Source organism: Echinops telfairi, unplaced genomic scaffold (assembly GCF_000313985.2).
Source record: "Echinops telfairi isolate 266 unplaced genomic scaffold, ASM31398v2 ScPeMD7_7457;HRSCAF=8495, whole genome shotgun sequence".
NCBI classification, from domain to species: Eukaryota; Metazoa; Chordata; class Mammalia; order Afrosoricida; family Tenrecidae; genus Echinops; species Echinops telfairi.
The window spans coordinates 39,261,287-39,275,473 of NW_022111357.1; the positions used below are offsets into that span (position 1 = coordinate 39,261,287).

The 14,187-nt window shown below is 52.3% G+C and overlaps 1 protein-coding gene across 4 annotated transcripts in view; it reads left to right on the forward strand.

Annotated features, from left to right (window-relative positions):
- Positions 1-14,187, forward strand: part of NPHP4 (nephrocystin 4) — a 109,463-nt gene that overhangs the window by 27,557 nt on the left and 67,719 nt on the right. For all 4 annotated transcript variants that reach the window (XM_045299145.1, XM_045299146.1, XM_045299147.1 and 1 more), the window contains exons 7-9: positions 2,176-2,357; positions 3,101-3,227; positions 13,222-13,404. In XM_045299145.1, coding sequence (XP_045155080.1) covers positions 2,176-2,357; positions 3,101-3,227; positions 13,222-13,404 — 492 coding nt within the window. The remainder of the gene's footprint in view (positions 1-2,175; positions 2,358-3,100; positions 3,228-13,221; positions 13,405-14,187) is intronic.

A 14,187-nucleotide genomic window follows, 5' to 3' on the forward strand; every position in this document is an offset into this window, starting at 1 on the left:
TGCTTCTGAGCTAGATGGCCGCTTGTTTACCTTCAAGCTTTTAAGTCCCCAGACGCTATATCTTTTGATAGCCGGGCACCATCAGCTTTCTTCACCACATTTGCTTATCCACGGCCCAACTTTCACATGCGTAATGAGGCAGTTAAAGCACCATGGCTGGGGCATCCGAGTCCTCCCAGTGGTATCTTTGCTGTTGTCCAGTGCAGCGTGCCCTTTGACTTCTTGCCTGGGCAGGGCGGGGCTGTTGCTTTCGTTGCTTGTGCTGCTGAGGGGTGAGGGTGGACCCCTTCTCTGCAGAAGTACCATCTCACTTGGAATCCCTGAACTAGCCATTTGTGTTCCCTGAGGAGTTGACAACGTGGCCTTTTAGCATCATGAACCAGTCAGCTTTGTTTACTTACAGCCCCTGCTGGCTCTCGTTGCCTGTGGGTGGTCCCAGGACACCATTCCATTGGGTGCACGGTATGATTGAGACCCATGCGCCCCGCCCTTGCCCTGTCCTCCCTTTGCAGAGCTCCTCTGCACTGTGTCCGAGCACTTTGCAGTCAGAGATGGTCTGCTTGTCTTTCCTGGGGGCCTTCAGCCTGGAGTTCCTGATCCTGTAAGCTCCCACGGTCTTTCCATCTGGTCATCTTGGGGAGGCTTCCGCCTGCCTCACTGTCAGAAGCAGCACCCCCCCTCCTCATTGCCCAGGATGGTCCCTCCCTGAGGGTGAGGGGTGCTTGTGTACAAGCCGGTTGACTCCCTCTGTTGGGTGCTTGCTCCCTGAGGGTGAGAACCTCGCCAGTCTTGCTTGCCCGCATGTAACGTGCCAAGAACAGTTCTTGACACATAGTTGGCAAGCCCCGGTGAGTCAAAGTAGAACTGGCCTCCGGAGGGTTTTCAGGGGTGGAGTTTTTGGGAAGCAGATTGCCAGGCCTTTATTCCGAGGTGCCTCTAGGCAGACTCCTGGGAAGCAGCAGAGCGTGTTAACTGGTCACGCTACTCGGGGACTCCGTTTGTCACCTAGCAGGTGTTTCATATGTACTTGCTGGGTGAATTGATGATGTAGTCACTGGGAACCCATTCGTAGTTTGTGTGGTGGGTCAGTTATTAATTATATATGTAGATCCGAGGTGGGCTTGGCTTTGTTAGGTTTTACTCTGAACCTCTCTTTGAAAATGCAGTGCAGCGTGCTAGGGTCTTGTGAACTAGACCAAGCGAAGCAGAGGTTCCCACGGAGACGTGCGTTTCATTGGTGTGGTTCCTGCCAGACTCCAAGTCCACTTCACTTTCACTTGGCCTCCTTTTTCCCCCACCCAGACCCATGTGCAGCTCGGAGGGGTGAGGATCGGGAGGGTTCCTGCTGTTTTCTTATTGCTCAGGCTGGCTTGCCTGGGGGGAGATGGTTTAAGACTATCATTGCTGAGTTTTATGCATTTCCATAAAGTCACTTGATGCTGCATGCTTACTGTCTTTGTGCTCCTGTTCCCCTCTCACCACCAGGCCCCTCGCCAGCCCCATGGCTGTATTTCCATTACCCAAAGACTAATGGGCCGAGTGTAGGTTCATTCAGCTTGATTAATGGACAGGGAAGAAGGCGTGAAAATTCAAGGATCCTTCTGCAAAGATCACATAATTTAATAAACAGTAATTGCCCGGGGCACTATCCCTGCTCATTTGTTAATGTGCCTGGATATTTTTTTGTGAAGATGAAACACTTTAATATCTGGTGATCACTGTGGGGCAGGTTCATTTTTATTGGTTTGTGACTTACTGCCCCAATCCACTCTTTCTTCCAGCCTCCCTTCTACCCACAGCCCCCAGGCTGAGTACAGGAGGGGCCAGTGCCTCAAACTGGACACGCTCTGCCTCCGACCCAGTGAGGGAGTGGGCTTCTGGACCTGCAGCCCGAGCCCTGACTAGTTGGTTGTATCTGACAAGGGTCAACCCCTGGGAACGTGGAACAGGAGCTGGGCGGTCCGGGCACGCAGGGCACGTGCAGAAGTTCATTAAACTGCCAAGACCAGGCACATGTCAGAGACTCCCAAAGTGCACCTAGGCTGCCAGTAGCCATGAGATGACACCCCCTTGGTTGGGCTCGTCTGATCTGTCACATTATCTTGCAGTCCAGTCCCTCTCCTCTGGGGACTCGGCCCCACAGGGCCTCATCCTGACCCTCGTGTGCCTTTGCAGGGGAGCAGCCCTGGGGACAGCAGCACCCTGGAGATCCGGGAGCGGCGACTCTGCGTGGGTGTGCACAACGGGCTGGCCTTCCTGCAGAGGCCACAGGTGGTCGTGCTGGTGCCTGAGATGGAGGTGGCCCTGACGCGCTCCGCCAGCTTCAGCAGGAACGTCAGTGCCTCCAGCAAGAGCAGGTACCTCTGGTGGGGGCGGTTGGGACGTGGGGTGCAGCACTAGGTCGTCCACAGGGTTCGGTCGGGGTGTCGGGGGTTCCTCCCTGTGGCCTTGTTGCTGCTCTTCCCCAGCTCACGGTGAGGCGCACATCGCTGAGGCTAAGCCTGCAGAGTTTGAGCTGTGATGTGGCGGTGTTCCCAGGCGCTGTCTGTGGAGGCCCGTGTGCCGCTTCTCACAGAGATGTCTCTGTGACTGGCTTTTTGTGTCACAGAGTGACATCTGTCCTGTGTGACACAGAGCCCCGGTCCAGTTGTACCCTCCTGTCCCAGGTCATAGATAGATACTCGGGGCCAGGTGTTCCCTGTTGTCCTCTCTTGGGGTGGGGGGCAGGCCAGCCCCGGAGGCAGCCCCTGTTCCGGAGCCCTCTGGGGAGGGGTGCCACTCTCCCTCTCCGCCTGCACATGACCTCTGGCCCCTGAGGGCAACACGTGGAAGCCCTGGCTAGGGGGCAGCCTGGGAGCACTCGGCAGCACACACCAGTGCAGCTCCACATGCCGCTGCCTGCCTATTCCCATGCGCTGGGTGCTGCTTGTGTCGTCTTGGGTGGGGTGAGGGCAGGGGTAGCGGGGTGCCCCCTTTGTTGTTTCCCCAGGTGGCTGGGGCGTGGGGGCTGCGGGGTGCTCCCTTGTCTCTCATGGGCGGGCTGGGCGTGGGCACAAAGGGGCCGTCATGCTCATACTCTCCGCTGTGTGTTCTGATCCAGCTCTGGAAGCCAAGCTCTGGTTCTGAGAAGCCGCCTTCGACTCCCCGAGATGGTCAGCCACCCGGCGTTTGCGGTTGTCCTCCAGCTGGAGTACGTGTTCACTGCCCCCTCGGGGCTGGACGGCAGTGTAAGCGCGGCCTCTCTGCATGTGGGTTTTGTCCCGCCTGGCCCCAGGCTCGCAGGAGCCACAGAGCCAGCAGGAGTATTCCTTCCCATTGAAGCTCAGTAATTGGTATTAGCAGAATGGAGAGGCTAACACGTAGGGAATAGGATTCTAGAAAGTTCTTCCTAATGATGGTTTTGTTTTCATCATCTCCCACTTTTATGGTAATAGTGCATTCTGCTGGCTGATTGTAATAGATAAATAGCCCAATAGGCTCCGTGTTTCAAAATAGCATTAATTCATAATCGATACTCTATCACCGAGCTTCATTTATGAATGGTGTATACTTATTTTGCTTTTAGATGGAATAAGCCATTTTTAAAAGACTGCGCGGTTTCGTCCACGTGTCAGTTTGAGGGGTCTATATCGACAGGTATACAAGAGATGTGTGTGCAAGCCTAGTGCTAAATGTGTGGGGGGTTTAGCTCCGCTCGGCCCTTGTGGTGCCGGTGGAAGGTGGCCGTGCAATCACTCCTAAGTTTCTTGTGATGTGGTGGTGGTCTGCCCGTGGGATGTCAGACTGCTTGCTGTCACCGAGTGAGTGCACTGTGTTCTGGAGAGGAAATGCGCCGGGCATGGAAGGATCTTCCACGCGAGTTATGGTACTTGTGTCGAACGACGAGGGTGCGAGGCGTCTGTTGGGGAAGTAGCCTGAATTGATGCTTCGATGGTTTAGAAAGAAGCAGGGAGGAATGCCTGGGTGGGTGCTTGTCTGTATGAGTCTGCGACAGGGTACCCCCAAAGCAAGGCCTCAGGGGAAGTCAGGGCCAGGCCTTCAGGGGATGGGGCTCCTCTCAGCATGTTCTTGGTCCCTTTCTAAAAAACCCAAAAAACCTTACTGCTGTTGAGTTCATCCCTACCTATAGGGATCCTATAGAACAGTGGTTCTCAGCCTGTGGGTTGAGACCCCTTTGGGGGTCGAACGACCCTTTCACAGGGGTCACCCAATTCATAACAGTAGCAAAAGGACAGTGATGAAGTAGCAACAAAAATAATGTTGTGGTTGGGGGTCACCACCACATGAGCTGCATGAAAGGGTTGCGGCCTGAGGAAGGTAGAGAACCGCTGGTGTAGAAAGTGTAGAACTGCCCCTGTTCCCAAGACTGTAGCTCTTCTGACCTTGGTACTGGCTGCCTAACTCCTCCCGAATAATCCTTGAACTGGCACCAGACCAGGTGCTGCCAGGTCACCTCTGGGGACCCCATGTGTGTCGGAGTAAAACTGCTCCTGAGTTCTCAGGGGCTGACTTCTCAGGAGTAGGTTGCCAGACTTCTCTTTTGAGGTTCCTCTGGGTGGATTTGAACAGCTGTCTTTTTGGTTGGGAGCTGTGTGTGTTAACAACTGTTTTGGGCCTACTCAGGGGCTCTTTGAAAAACAAGCACACTATATTCTAACTTAGGTGGGGGTTTACATTTCAGATCATCAAGTTTGCAGTTAACAATCCAAATCATTAATCAGACCCTCTAAATAGTCCGCCTCTACGCACTGCCCAACCTCCGCTCCTCTCTGTGGACCTCCGCTTCCCAGTGCCCTTCCTCCTCCCCCTCCCCTGCTGCCCTGTTCCCCTTGGCAACCTTCAAAGTCTGTTCTTTTGGGTCTGAGAGTCTTTATTATGTTCTCTCCGTCTTCCCCCAACCATAGCAGAGGTCTCATGTAATGTTTGTCCTTTTGTGATTGGCTCACTCTCCAGGTCTGTCCATGCCACAGGGTGCTTTGTGGTCTCACCATTGTGTTTAGGCATGCATGGTATGCCGGGGTCTCTCTACGTGCCACTCGGGGCTGTCATCCTTCAATTGGGATGAGGTCCTTCCATACCTATGCCTGTACTCAGACGAAAGGGTTCTTTCAGCCTTGTCTTTGCTTTTCAAAAATTTTGTATAATGAAAAGTTTTAAACCTGCGCAGACGTAGCCTGGGCTGTGTGATGAACCTCTCTGTAAAAACCGAAACCACTCTCAAGGAGTGGATTCTGACTCATGGCCACCCTATCCAGGCTTTCCGAAGCTATCCATCTTTATGGGAGCAGTTGGCCACCTCTCCCTCCCTCGGAGCAGCTGGTGGGTTTGAACCATTGACCTTGAGGTCAGTCCAGTACCTAACCCACAGCACCACCTGGGCTCCAGATGAACCCCCATGCACCTTCAAAACTTGGGGCCTTTACCGACAGCCTTTTGTCATCCTATCCTTGCCCACAACTGGGTTTGAGGCAAATTTCATCTGTTAGCACCAGCTTGTGCATTTCTTTCATTTTTAAAATACCCCTTTATCATAGCAAATTTCAAACACCTTCTCAAGTAGAAGTAAGCACATGATGAATCCGTGTACCCATCACTGAACTCCACAAGTTGGAGCACATGACCATGAGCAGACAGGAGCTATCTGCTCATCTCCCCTTCCTCTGTCTGTCCCCGCTCTCTGCCCCTACCACATTATGTTAGAGCAAATCCCAGACGTGTGTTATCCACCCATTAGGATGCCAATTTGTCTCTCTGGCTAGAAGATGGGGGCTTAGAGACAGCACTTCAGTCATGTGGTTGGGTGTTGTTGAGTTGTTGAGGATCTTGGGTGGCACGTGGTTAAACATTGGACTGCTAAACAATAGTGCAAAACACCCGCTGTTTCCTGGGTGCAAAATGAGACTTTCTACTCCCATAAAGAGCGACAGTCTCAGAAGCCCACAGGGGCAGTTCTCCCGTGTCCTGTAGGGCTGCTGTCAGTCAGAATGACTCAATGGCAGTGAGCCTAGTTTGTTTATTTCCCAGTTTAGTGACTGTGGGACGTAGAGTTTTCCAGGCTGCCATCTCCATGGGATCCGATTGCCAGGCCTTCCTTCTGCTGAGCTGCCGGGTGGGTTCAAAGGGCCCACCTTTTGGCTACCAGCTGAATACTAACCATTCTCCCACGGGGTTCCCTTAATATTTTCACGTCTAAAAACATAACTTTCTCAAGGTCAGACAATGTAGAGTCTACCATGGGTGTGCGTTTCTCAAGGGTACTCTGATTAGAAATGGGCTTGTAGACCCTGAGTAAATGCTGAGTGATACCTTCACACGTGAGCTGGGCTGCCTGCCCGGACGAGACCAGGGCGTCCTGGCAGTGTGAGTTAGTCTTAGGATGGCCTTGCCACCTTCAGCTGGCGTGTGGTGCTTTGGTCCCGATGCCTACAAACCCAAGCAGGCTGAGCAGTGGGTGCCTTGGCTTCATGCTTCAGACCAGGAGCGCAAAGCCTCCGCCTCCCTCGGCTCTTTGTAGAAAGACATCCATAAACAGCGTGACCATGAGCAGACTTTTGGGCCCCAGAGATTTTGTAGTCTCCCAAAAAATAAGCTAGAAAACACTTTTGAAAAGACACATCTTTTTTTTTTTTTTTAATAAATGGTTGCATTTTACAGCTCGCCCAAACCGCCCAAACCTTTTCCTTATAATCTGCCTTTTGATTAGCTGGGAACAAGGATATAGCTCTTGTTGTGGAATTTCCAGGACATGGGGACAGGGCAGCCACATGAGGTCACACAGGGCTGCTGTCCGCTCTGCAGGGCTGGGGGCTGTAGTGCTGACAGAGCAGAATGGGGTGGGAGAAGGCCACATGTTTATGTCAGGATAAGTAAAGACCTCCCCCCACCCACCTCCTGGATTTACCCAGGTGAAAGCAGTCTCATTTTTTGTTGGTCACATGGAACAGTGACTTCCCCTATCCAAATCTCTAACTAATTTACATCTGTCCATTGGCTAGTATTGCTTGGAGGAGCCCTGGTGGCTTAGTGGTTACATGTTAGGTTGCTAATCACAAGGTTGGCAGTTCAAAACCACCAGTGGCTCCGCTGGAGATAGATGGGGCTTTCTACTATCATAGTCTCTGGAGCCCACAGGGACAGTTCTGCCCTGTCCTATAGGGCCACTATGAGTCGGAATTGACTTGATGCAATGCGTATTCATTGGGGGGAACACACACACACACACACACACACACACACACACACACACACATTTGATAAGTGCTTGGGTGTTTTCTGTGGGCTGGGAGCAGGCCCAGCCCCCCGGGGAACATCCCTGTATATGTGTCAGATAGTTCACGTCTGTCCCAGATTTACTCCTCAGATTCCCTAACTTTAAATTTCCTAGAGGTCTTGGGTTAGGCGGTGGGGTGTTATCCACAGGGTCAATGGTACAAGCCCACCAGTTGCATCGAGGGAGGCGGGTGAGTCTACCCCTCAAAACTTAAAAATTAAAAAAGCAGTCCTCGGCCATCCAGTCCATCCCGACACATAATGGCTCTACACAGCTCCTTTCTGAGACTAGCCGTTTATGTTAGCAGTCCACCGTGGAGCCGCTAAGCCGCCAGGGCTCTTCTAAGGCGCTCGAAGCCTCCAGTGACAAAAGGCCCAAACCAACCAGCAGACCCCCTGTGCTTGAGGGTCGAACTGTGCTGCCCGTTTCGGGGACTGCTTCTCTTGGAAACAGATCACGAGGTCTTTCTTCCAAGGCACCTCTGGGTGTGTCTGAAGCACCCACACACTCCTGGAGTCACCAGTGTTGGCAGCCTAGCACCGCTCTGCTACAGAATTGCACTTGGGCCACCCACGTGCTTTGAGGTATAGGCGCCCCCTGGAGCAGGTGGGCTTTAGGGAGGTTCCCCCACAAGGCCCTCCCCCCACCCTGCACCCCGCCCCTGGGCAGCCTGTGAAGGATTGTAGGCTGGTGCACGGCAATTGAACGGCCTCTAGTCCCTGCTGACCCTACCTACGTTTCAGAGAAGAAGCGATCAATAATGTACTAACCGTCTCTTTTCGTTGGACTATTAAAAACAAAAGCGGGGGAAATGGCTATTTATGTAACTGACAGAGCCCCGCATAGAGGTGCTTCGGATTGATGGAGAACTGAGAGACCCAAAACGACTCTGGGTTGGGAAGATGCGGTACTAAGTCACCTCAGAAGAATCAAACCCAGAGGAGTTACACGAGTCGCATTGGCAGTTGGATACATATTTTATTTCAGACACACACACACCCCTGCCAGTAGGGTTTTCCACAATTGATTTTTAAATGAATGTTCTTATTGTGAACTAGGTGGGAGCTGCTGGAGCGGTTTTGATCCTGGAATCACCACCTGTAATTTGCAGGAGGAGACCGTTGTGAGGCACAGTCTCAGCATCCTTGGAGTCCGGTAGTTTTCCCTCACTCCCATGGAGTCGCCGGTTCCCTAATAGCTTTCTGACCGTTTTACTTTTGGAGAGCCGTGGCACTCTGTCTCCTTCTCAGTGATGCATGGTCCTTTGCTCAGTACTGTTTTAGAATCTGCCCCTCGAAGATTGTTCTTGCATGAGCAGGAAGAGGCAGACCCGGTGGCAGAGCTATCTGTTGGAGGTGGAAAAGTTCGGCATGCAGTCATGTGTTGGGGTGTCTTGCTTTTCTGAGAAGGACTTGGACCTCCAGGATAGGGGTTTGTGTGTGTGTGTTTTATAGGTGTGTATGTGTGTGTGTGTGTGCTTTCATCTCATTGAGTTGCAGGGACCCGTGTCCCCGTTCTCCCCCATAGAGGGGACACACAGGTGGCAGTTGCCCAGCCTGTGGGCTGAAATGTAGCGTGGCTGAAAGCTCACACAGGGCCCTGCTGGAATGGGTGGTTTGAGGCCCAACATCACTCGGGGAAGAGACATGAATTTGAAACTTGCTGCTGATTTGGAATTTGAGATGTGGCTATGGAAGCTTCTTTGGGGTAGAGTCGAATCTGCCAGGCACAGCCTGACGAGATGCTTGCTGTCCCTTTAGTGTATGTGGGAATTGCCTGGGTCCTGGCAGGGATGCTGACGCAACTTCTCACCCAGGTTTGGCCCAAGTTAGCAAGTCCACCAGCCCTGGAAGCCCTCCTGGGCTCCCAGTGCACCTCCAAAAGTGGGTTTCTCGAGCATCTCCATCCAGTAGACTCATGCCGCTCTAGCAGTGGTGGTCCCTCCTACAGGGTCAGCCCCCCTCCCTGTGGCCCCGGGAAAGGCTGCTGGACAAGAGCGTGGGCAGTGCCCTCAGGAACCATAAGGAACCCTGGCTCTGCTGTTGCTCCTCTGAGGGCGTAGCTGCCTTCTGGATCCTTCAGGTTCTCTGTGCAGGCATCTTGGGTGCAGAGAACATGTTCCACTCCTGGCTCTTGCTATTAATACCTCTTCCTGCTTCTGAGAGGGCTCATTATATGCACAATAAGGGCTTCCTGTTTGTAATTACCCATAGGTGGATCCTGATGATCAGTGTCTTCCCCCACCTTCCCAGACCCAGGCAGGGAAAGATAGTTGGGTAGGGGTTAGATGCTTTGGTTATAAGAGCCACACGAAGTAACTTTCTGGCCCTCCAGCAATATTGAGGGATTCTATGGGCACAGTACTGAGTGAATACAGAGTATTGTATTGGAAGTAATGGAAGGAATACAGAGTCAATGTACCAGAAAGTACTGGTGACCACGTAACCATTTTAGGAGGTAGCATGTGATCAAGAATCAATAGTATTAAAGGAGAAGTCCATTCTGCACTGAAGGGATCAGAGAAAAACAAGGCTCCAGAAATGGATGGACTACCTTTGGAAATGTTTCAGTAAATTGATGAACCATTGAAAGTATGCCAAGAAATTTGGAAGACAGCTACCTGGTCAACCAAATGTAAGCGATCCACATTTGTACCTATTCCCAAGAAAGGGGATGCAGCAAGGGGGAAATTATGGAACAAGATCATTCATATCATACGCAAATGAAATTTTGCAGAAGATAATTCCAAAACGGCTGCAGCAGTACATCAGTAGGGAGCTGCTCAAGATGCAAGCCAGATTTCGGAGGTGATGTAGAACATGCTGACATCAGATTGATCTTGGCTAAAAGCAGAGAGTACCAGAAAGACGCTTACTGGTGTTTTATTGACGGAGGCGTTGACTTATGTGAATAACATTGGGAAGAATGAGAACTTCAGCACATGTCATTGTGCCCATGCAGAACCTGCTTACAGACCAGAGACAATTGTTCAAACAGAACAAGGGAATGCCTTGGTTTTCAGGAAACCATGCAGAGAAAGTGCACACTCAGGAATAAGTGCCCCAGGGTTGTAACCTCTCACCGTACTTACTCTGTGTATTCTGAGTGGACAGTGTGAGACGCTGGACCGTATCAAGAAGAATGTACTATCGGGATTAGAGGAAGGCTCACGAACAACCTGCGTTATGGAGATGACAGCATTGCTTGCTGAAGGTGACGAGCACACGAGCACTGACTGATGAAGAGTCAAAGACCACAGCCTTCACTGTGAACATAAAGCAGCTCCTCACACCTGGGCCAACAGACAGCATCACGATAGACGGAGAAAAGGTGGAGGGGAGTTGCCAAGGTTTTCATTTTACTTGGATCCACAATCAACACCCACGGAAACAGTGAAGAAATCAGATGACTTACTGCGTGGAGCAAATCGGTTGTAAAAGATCTCTTTAGAATGTCAAGGATCAAAGATAACCCTGTGAAGATGGAAGATGTCATTTTGAGGTGCATCTCACCCAAGCCGTGGCCTTTCTCCCATCCCAAGTACAACCAGGCCCGACCCTGCTCAGCCTCCTCGCTCAGACAAGATGGGGCGCATTCAGGGTGGCATGGCCATAGACACCAGGGCCTTTCTAATCACCTCATGGACACGCACCATCTGGACCCTGACTAAGCACGACCAAAGAAAAAGTGATGTGTTTGGACCGTGGTACTGGTGAAGAATGGTGGAAGTCCTGTGGACCTCCAGAAGGCCAACAGCTCCAGCGCCAGCTTGAGAGAGAGAGAGAGAGAGAGAGACAGACAGACAGACAGACAGACAGACAGACACGGCTGCTCCAGAGAAGCGAGGATGGCGAGACCTCACCCCGAGAACTGTGGAACATGTAATGAGGGAAGCCCAGGCTTCGGACCAAGGGCATCGTAAAGGGCTTGGGGACGGGAAGAGCCAGTGGAGGAAGAGGAAGAAGGCCCTTTGTGAGCGAGAGCGACACAGGCGGTGGGTGTTGGGTGTCTCAGCGGTGATTGGGAGGAGGACCCCGGCCCCGGCAGCGCTGTGTTCTGTTGTTGTACACGGGGCTGCCGCGGGGAGGAATCGACTGCCCATAACAGCAGCCACACCAGCCGCAAGGTTGGCGGTCATGGCCCCTGAGATGCGCCTTGGGGGAAAGCCGGGCTATGAGAACACTGTGGAGCCCAGTTGTAGTCTGCACACCTGGAGTCCACTCCACAGCAGCCGATGGCAACAGCCAAATCCCCTTTGGGCTTGGAGTCTCTGGATGGTACATGTGGTTAAGTGCTCAGCTACTGACCAGAAGGTTCAGTATCTGGGATGATAAGACCTGGTAGTCTATTTCCAAAACATTAGCCATTTAGCATCCCATCGTGCCCAGTGTCTACTCTGACACACAGGGGGCAGCCATGAGTCACTGGTGACCTGCATCTTCACAGCCCCAGTGGGAAGTCTGCCCACTGTCAGGCAGGCCTGTCTACTCATCCTGAAGTCTCTGTGTACATGATCGTGACAGTAAACCACGAACCTCCTTGCTCAGCCCGGGGACGGGGGTGGTGGTGGATTTCAGGGCCAGTGCAAAGCCGGGGTTTAGCTTCATTCCCACTGCTCATTCAATGACGGGTGAAAGGTGTCCCTTCAGAATGCTTGACCTATAGACTTGACCTGAGTCTGTTCTGGGTGCAAGTTCTTCCTGGTTCTATGACTGAAGTTTCTTCCCTGGGTTTTTGAATGCTGTTGGGGGTCTTTTCCTTCTTAAGCATCTTTTTGTTTGTATACTATTATGTTTTTAACCTTACCACCTTAGCATGATTTTGTTTGTTACTGCTTTCTGTTGGGTCTCCCAGCTGTGAAGCACAGGAGGAGTAGATGCATCATGATACACGGATCCCACCGATGCAAGGGGAGATAGGGAATACTAGGGTAGGGGTGGGTGATAGGAGGGAAAGGGGATTTGGGGAGGAAATAATGAAGGGAGCGGGGAGGGAGCACTCGAATGGATTGTGATTGCAGGACTCATGTTAAAGGTGATTTAACATGGGATGGGGGCGGGGGATCCTCTAAAGTTGATGTGATGATGGTTGTATAATTCTTATTGATATGATTGAATGATTGCACCATTGAGTTCTATGATATGTAAATGATGTGTCCATAAAACTGCTGCTGCTGCTGGGGGGCGGGGGAGATAAAACAAAGGTGGCGCTCGTGTCCCAAGGTTTTCTGAGTCCCCCAGCCCGCAATGAGATGGTGGAGGGAGAGAGCGTGGGAAGCGCCATTGGACTGAGGGCGGTTATGTCCGATGTCGGGTGTGACAGGCACACTGGAACCAAGGAAATGTGCACTGGCAGTGTGAAACGCCCTCTCCCGGGTTCTCTGTGTTCTCTGGCACAGTTTCTCTTCTGGAACACACGGTGCTGCTCCTGGTACTTCCTAGCAGGTTCAAGTGCAGGGTGTTACAAGCCAGCAGGAGGGTCCCGGTAGGAGCAGGGGAGCCATGCAAAGGTATGGGTCTCCCAGCACCCAGGGGTATCTTTAGGAGGGAAGCCCTTGCAGCCTGAGCCACCGAGGGAGACGCATCTGGGTGGGGTCTCTGCCATGGGTGCTCTGTCTTTCACCCCCTTGGCTGGCCACGTGAACGGTACCCGTGATATTGAAAAATCAAACCCGAACGTTGCCCTCCTGCCGGTTCCAACTCATGGTGACTCCACGTGTTTACAGTGGAACCAAGCTCCATAGAGCTTTCTCGACTGTCATCTTTACAGGCCTTTTTGTCGCAGCACTGTAGGATGGATTCACATTCCAGCCTGTGGGTCAATAGTCTCCTACAAACCATTTACATCTCATCCTGAGTGCGAGGTAGTTTCAGCCCAAAGGTCAGGTGTAGCCCTGTGGCCAGGTGCCTTTGTGACGACTGAAGCCCAGGTGTGCTCTGTTTACCTTGCAGGCAGCACCTGCCACTTCCCTGTCCAGCTTGGCATGCATGCACATGGTTCGTTGGGCTGTCTGGAGCCCTGAGCCAGACGCCAGTTCTGGGCAGATGACCTTACCTCTGCAGGGCGGGACCCAGCCCGGCCCCGTCAACTGTCTGGTCTACAAAGTGCCCTCAACCAGCATGAGCTCTGAAGAGGTAAGTTGTTACATCTTCTTAATCAGGCTTCTCTTCTCCAGGGAGCTTCTAGAAAGTTCTTCCTGCGCCAACATCAACACTGTTAAGTTTCCAGATGTGTCCCGAGTAGGAGTTTTTCGTGTTATGGCCATGCCCTTGGCGCCCTGGCACGCACATTGACCTCTGGTCTTGTAGCCTCCCGGTAGCAGTTTTACAGAAGACGCCTGCGGCGTTTGGCCGATTAGAGAGGGGGCTCCTTGTGACCCTCCGCCAGTGACTCTTCTAGTGGAACAAGGCCTGTGGTGGAGCCGAGTGGTCTCACTTCCAGGCTGTGGGACTTTGTCTGCCGTGGCCACCATTAGACGTTGGCTGTCTTGGGCGGTGTACGAGGACTGAGCTAGAGCAGGGAGCCTCCGGTGGTGGTGGTAGTTTTTTCCCTACCTTTTTTTTGAGACGTCTATTTTAAAAAATTTATTTCACTTTTTGAGTCTAGAACGAATATGGCAAAACATATCAGTTCAACATTTTATACACGTTCAATTCAGGGACATTGATTAAGGGCATCAACCTGGCTAGAAATTGCTGACCGTTCCCCTTAGAGTGTGCTAGCCACTGTCTCTGAGGAGGACACCCCGGCCTGGCCCTACTTGGGTCAGAATCTACCTGCCCAAGTGATTTGGTTGCTAGAAAACGTGTCCACTGTTGTTGTTTCCGTGCCACGGCTGCACCGTCGGGACTGGTTCAAGGCCCTGCGTGGACGACCTTCTTTGCGTTGTGCAGCCGTTCCCACCCTCCTGCTCGGAA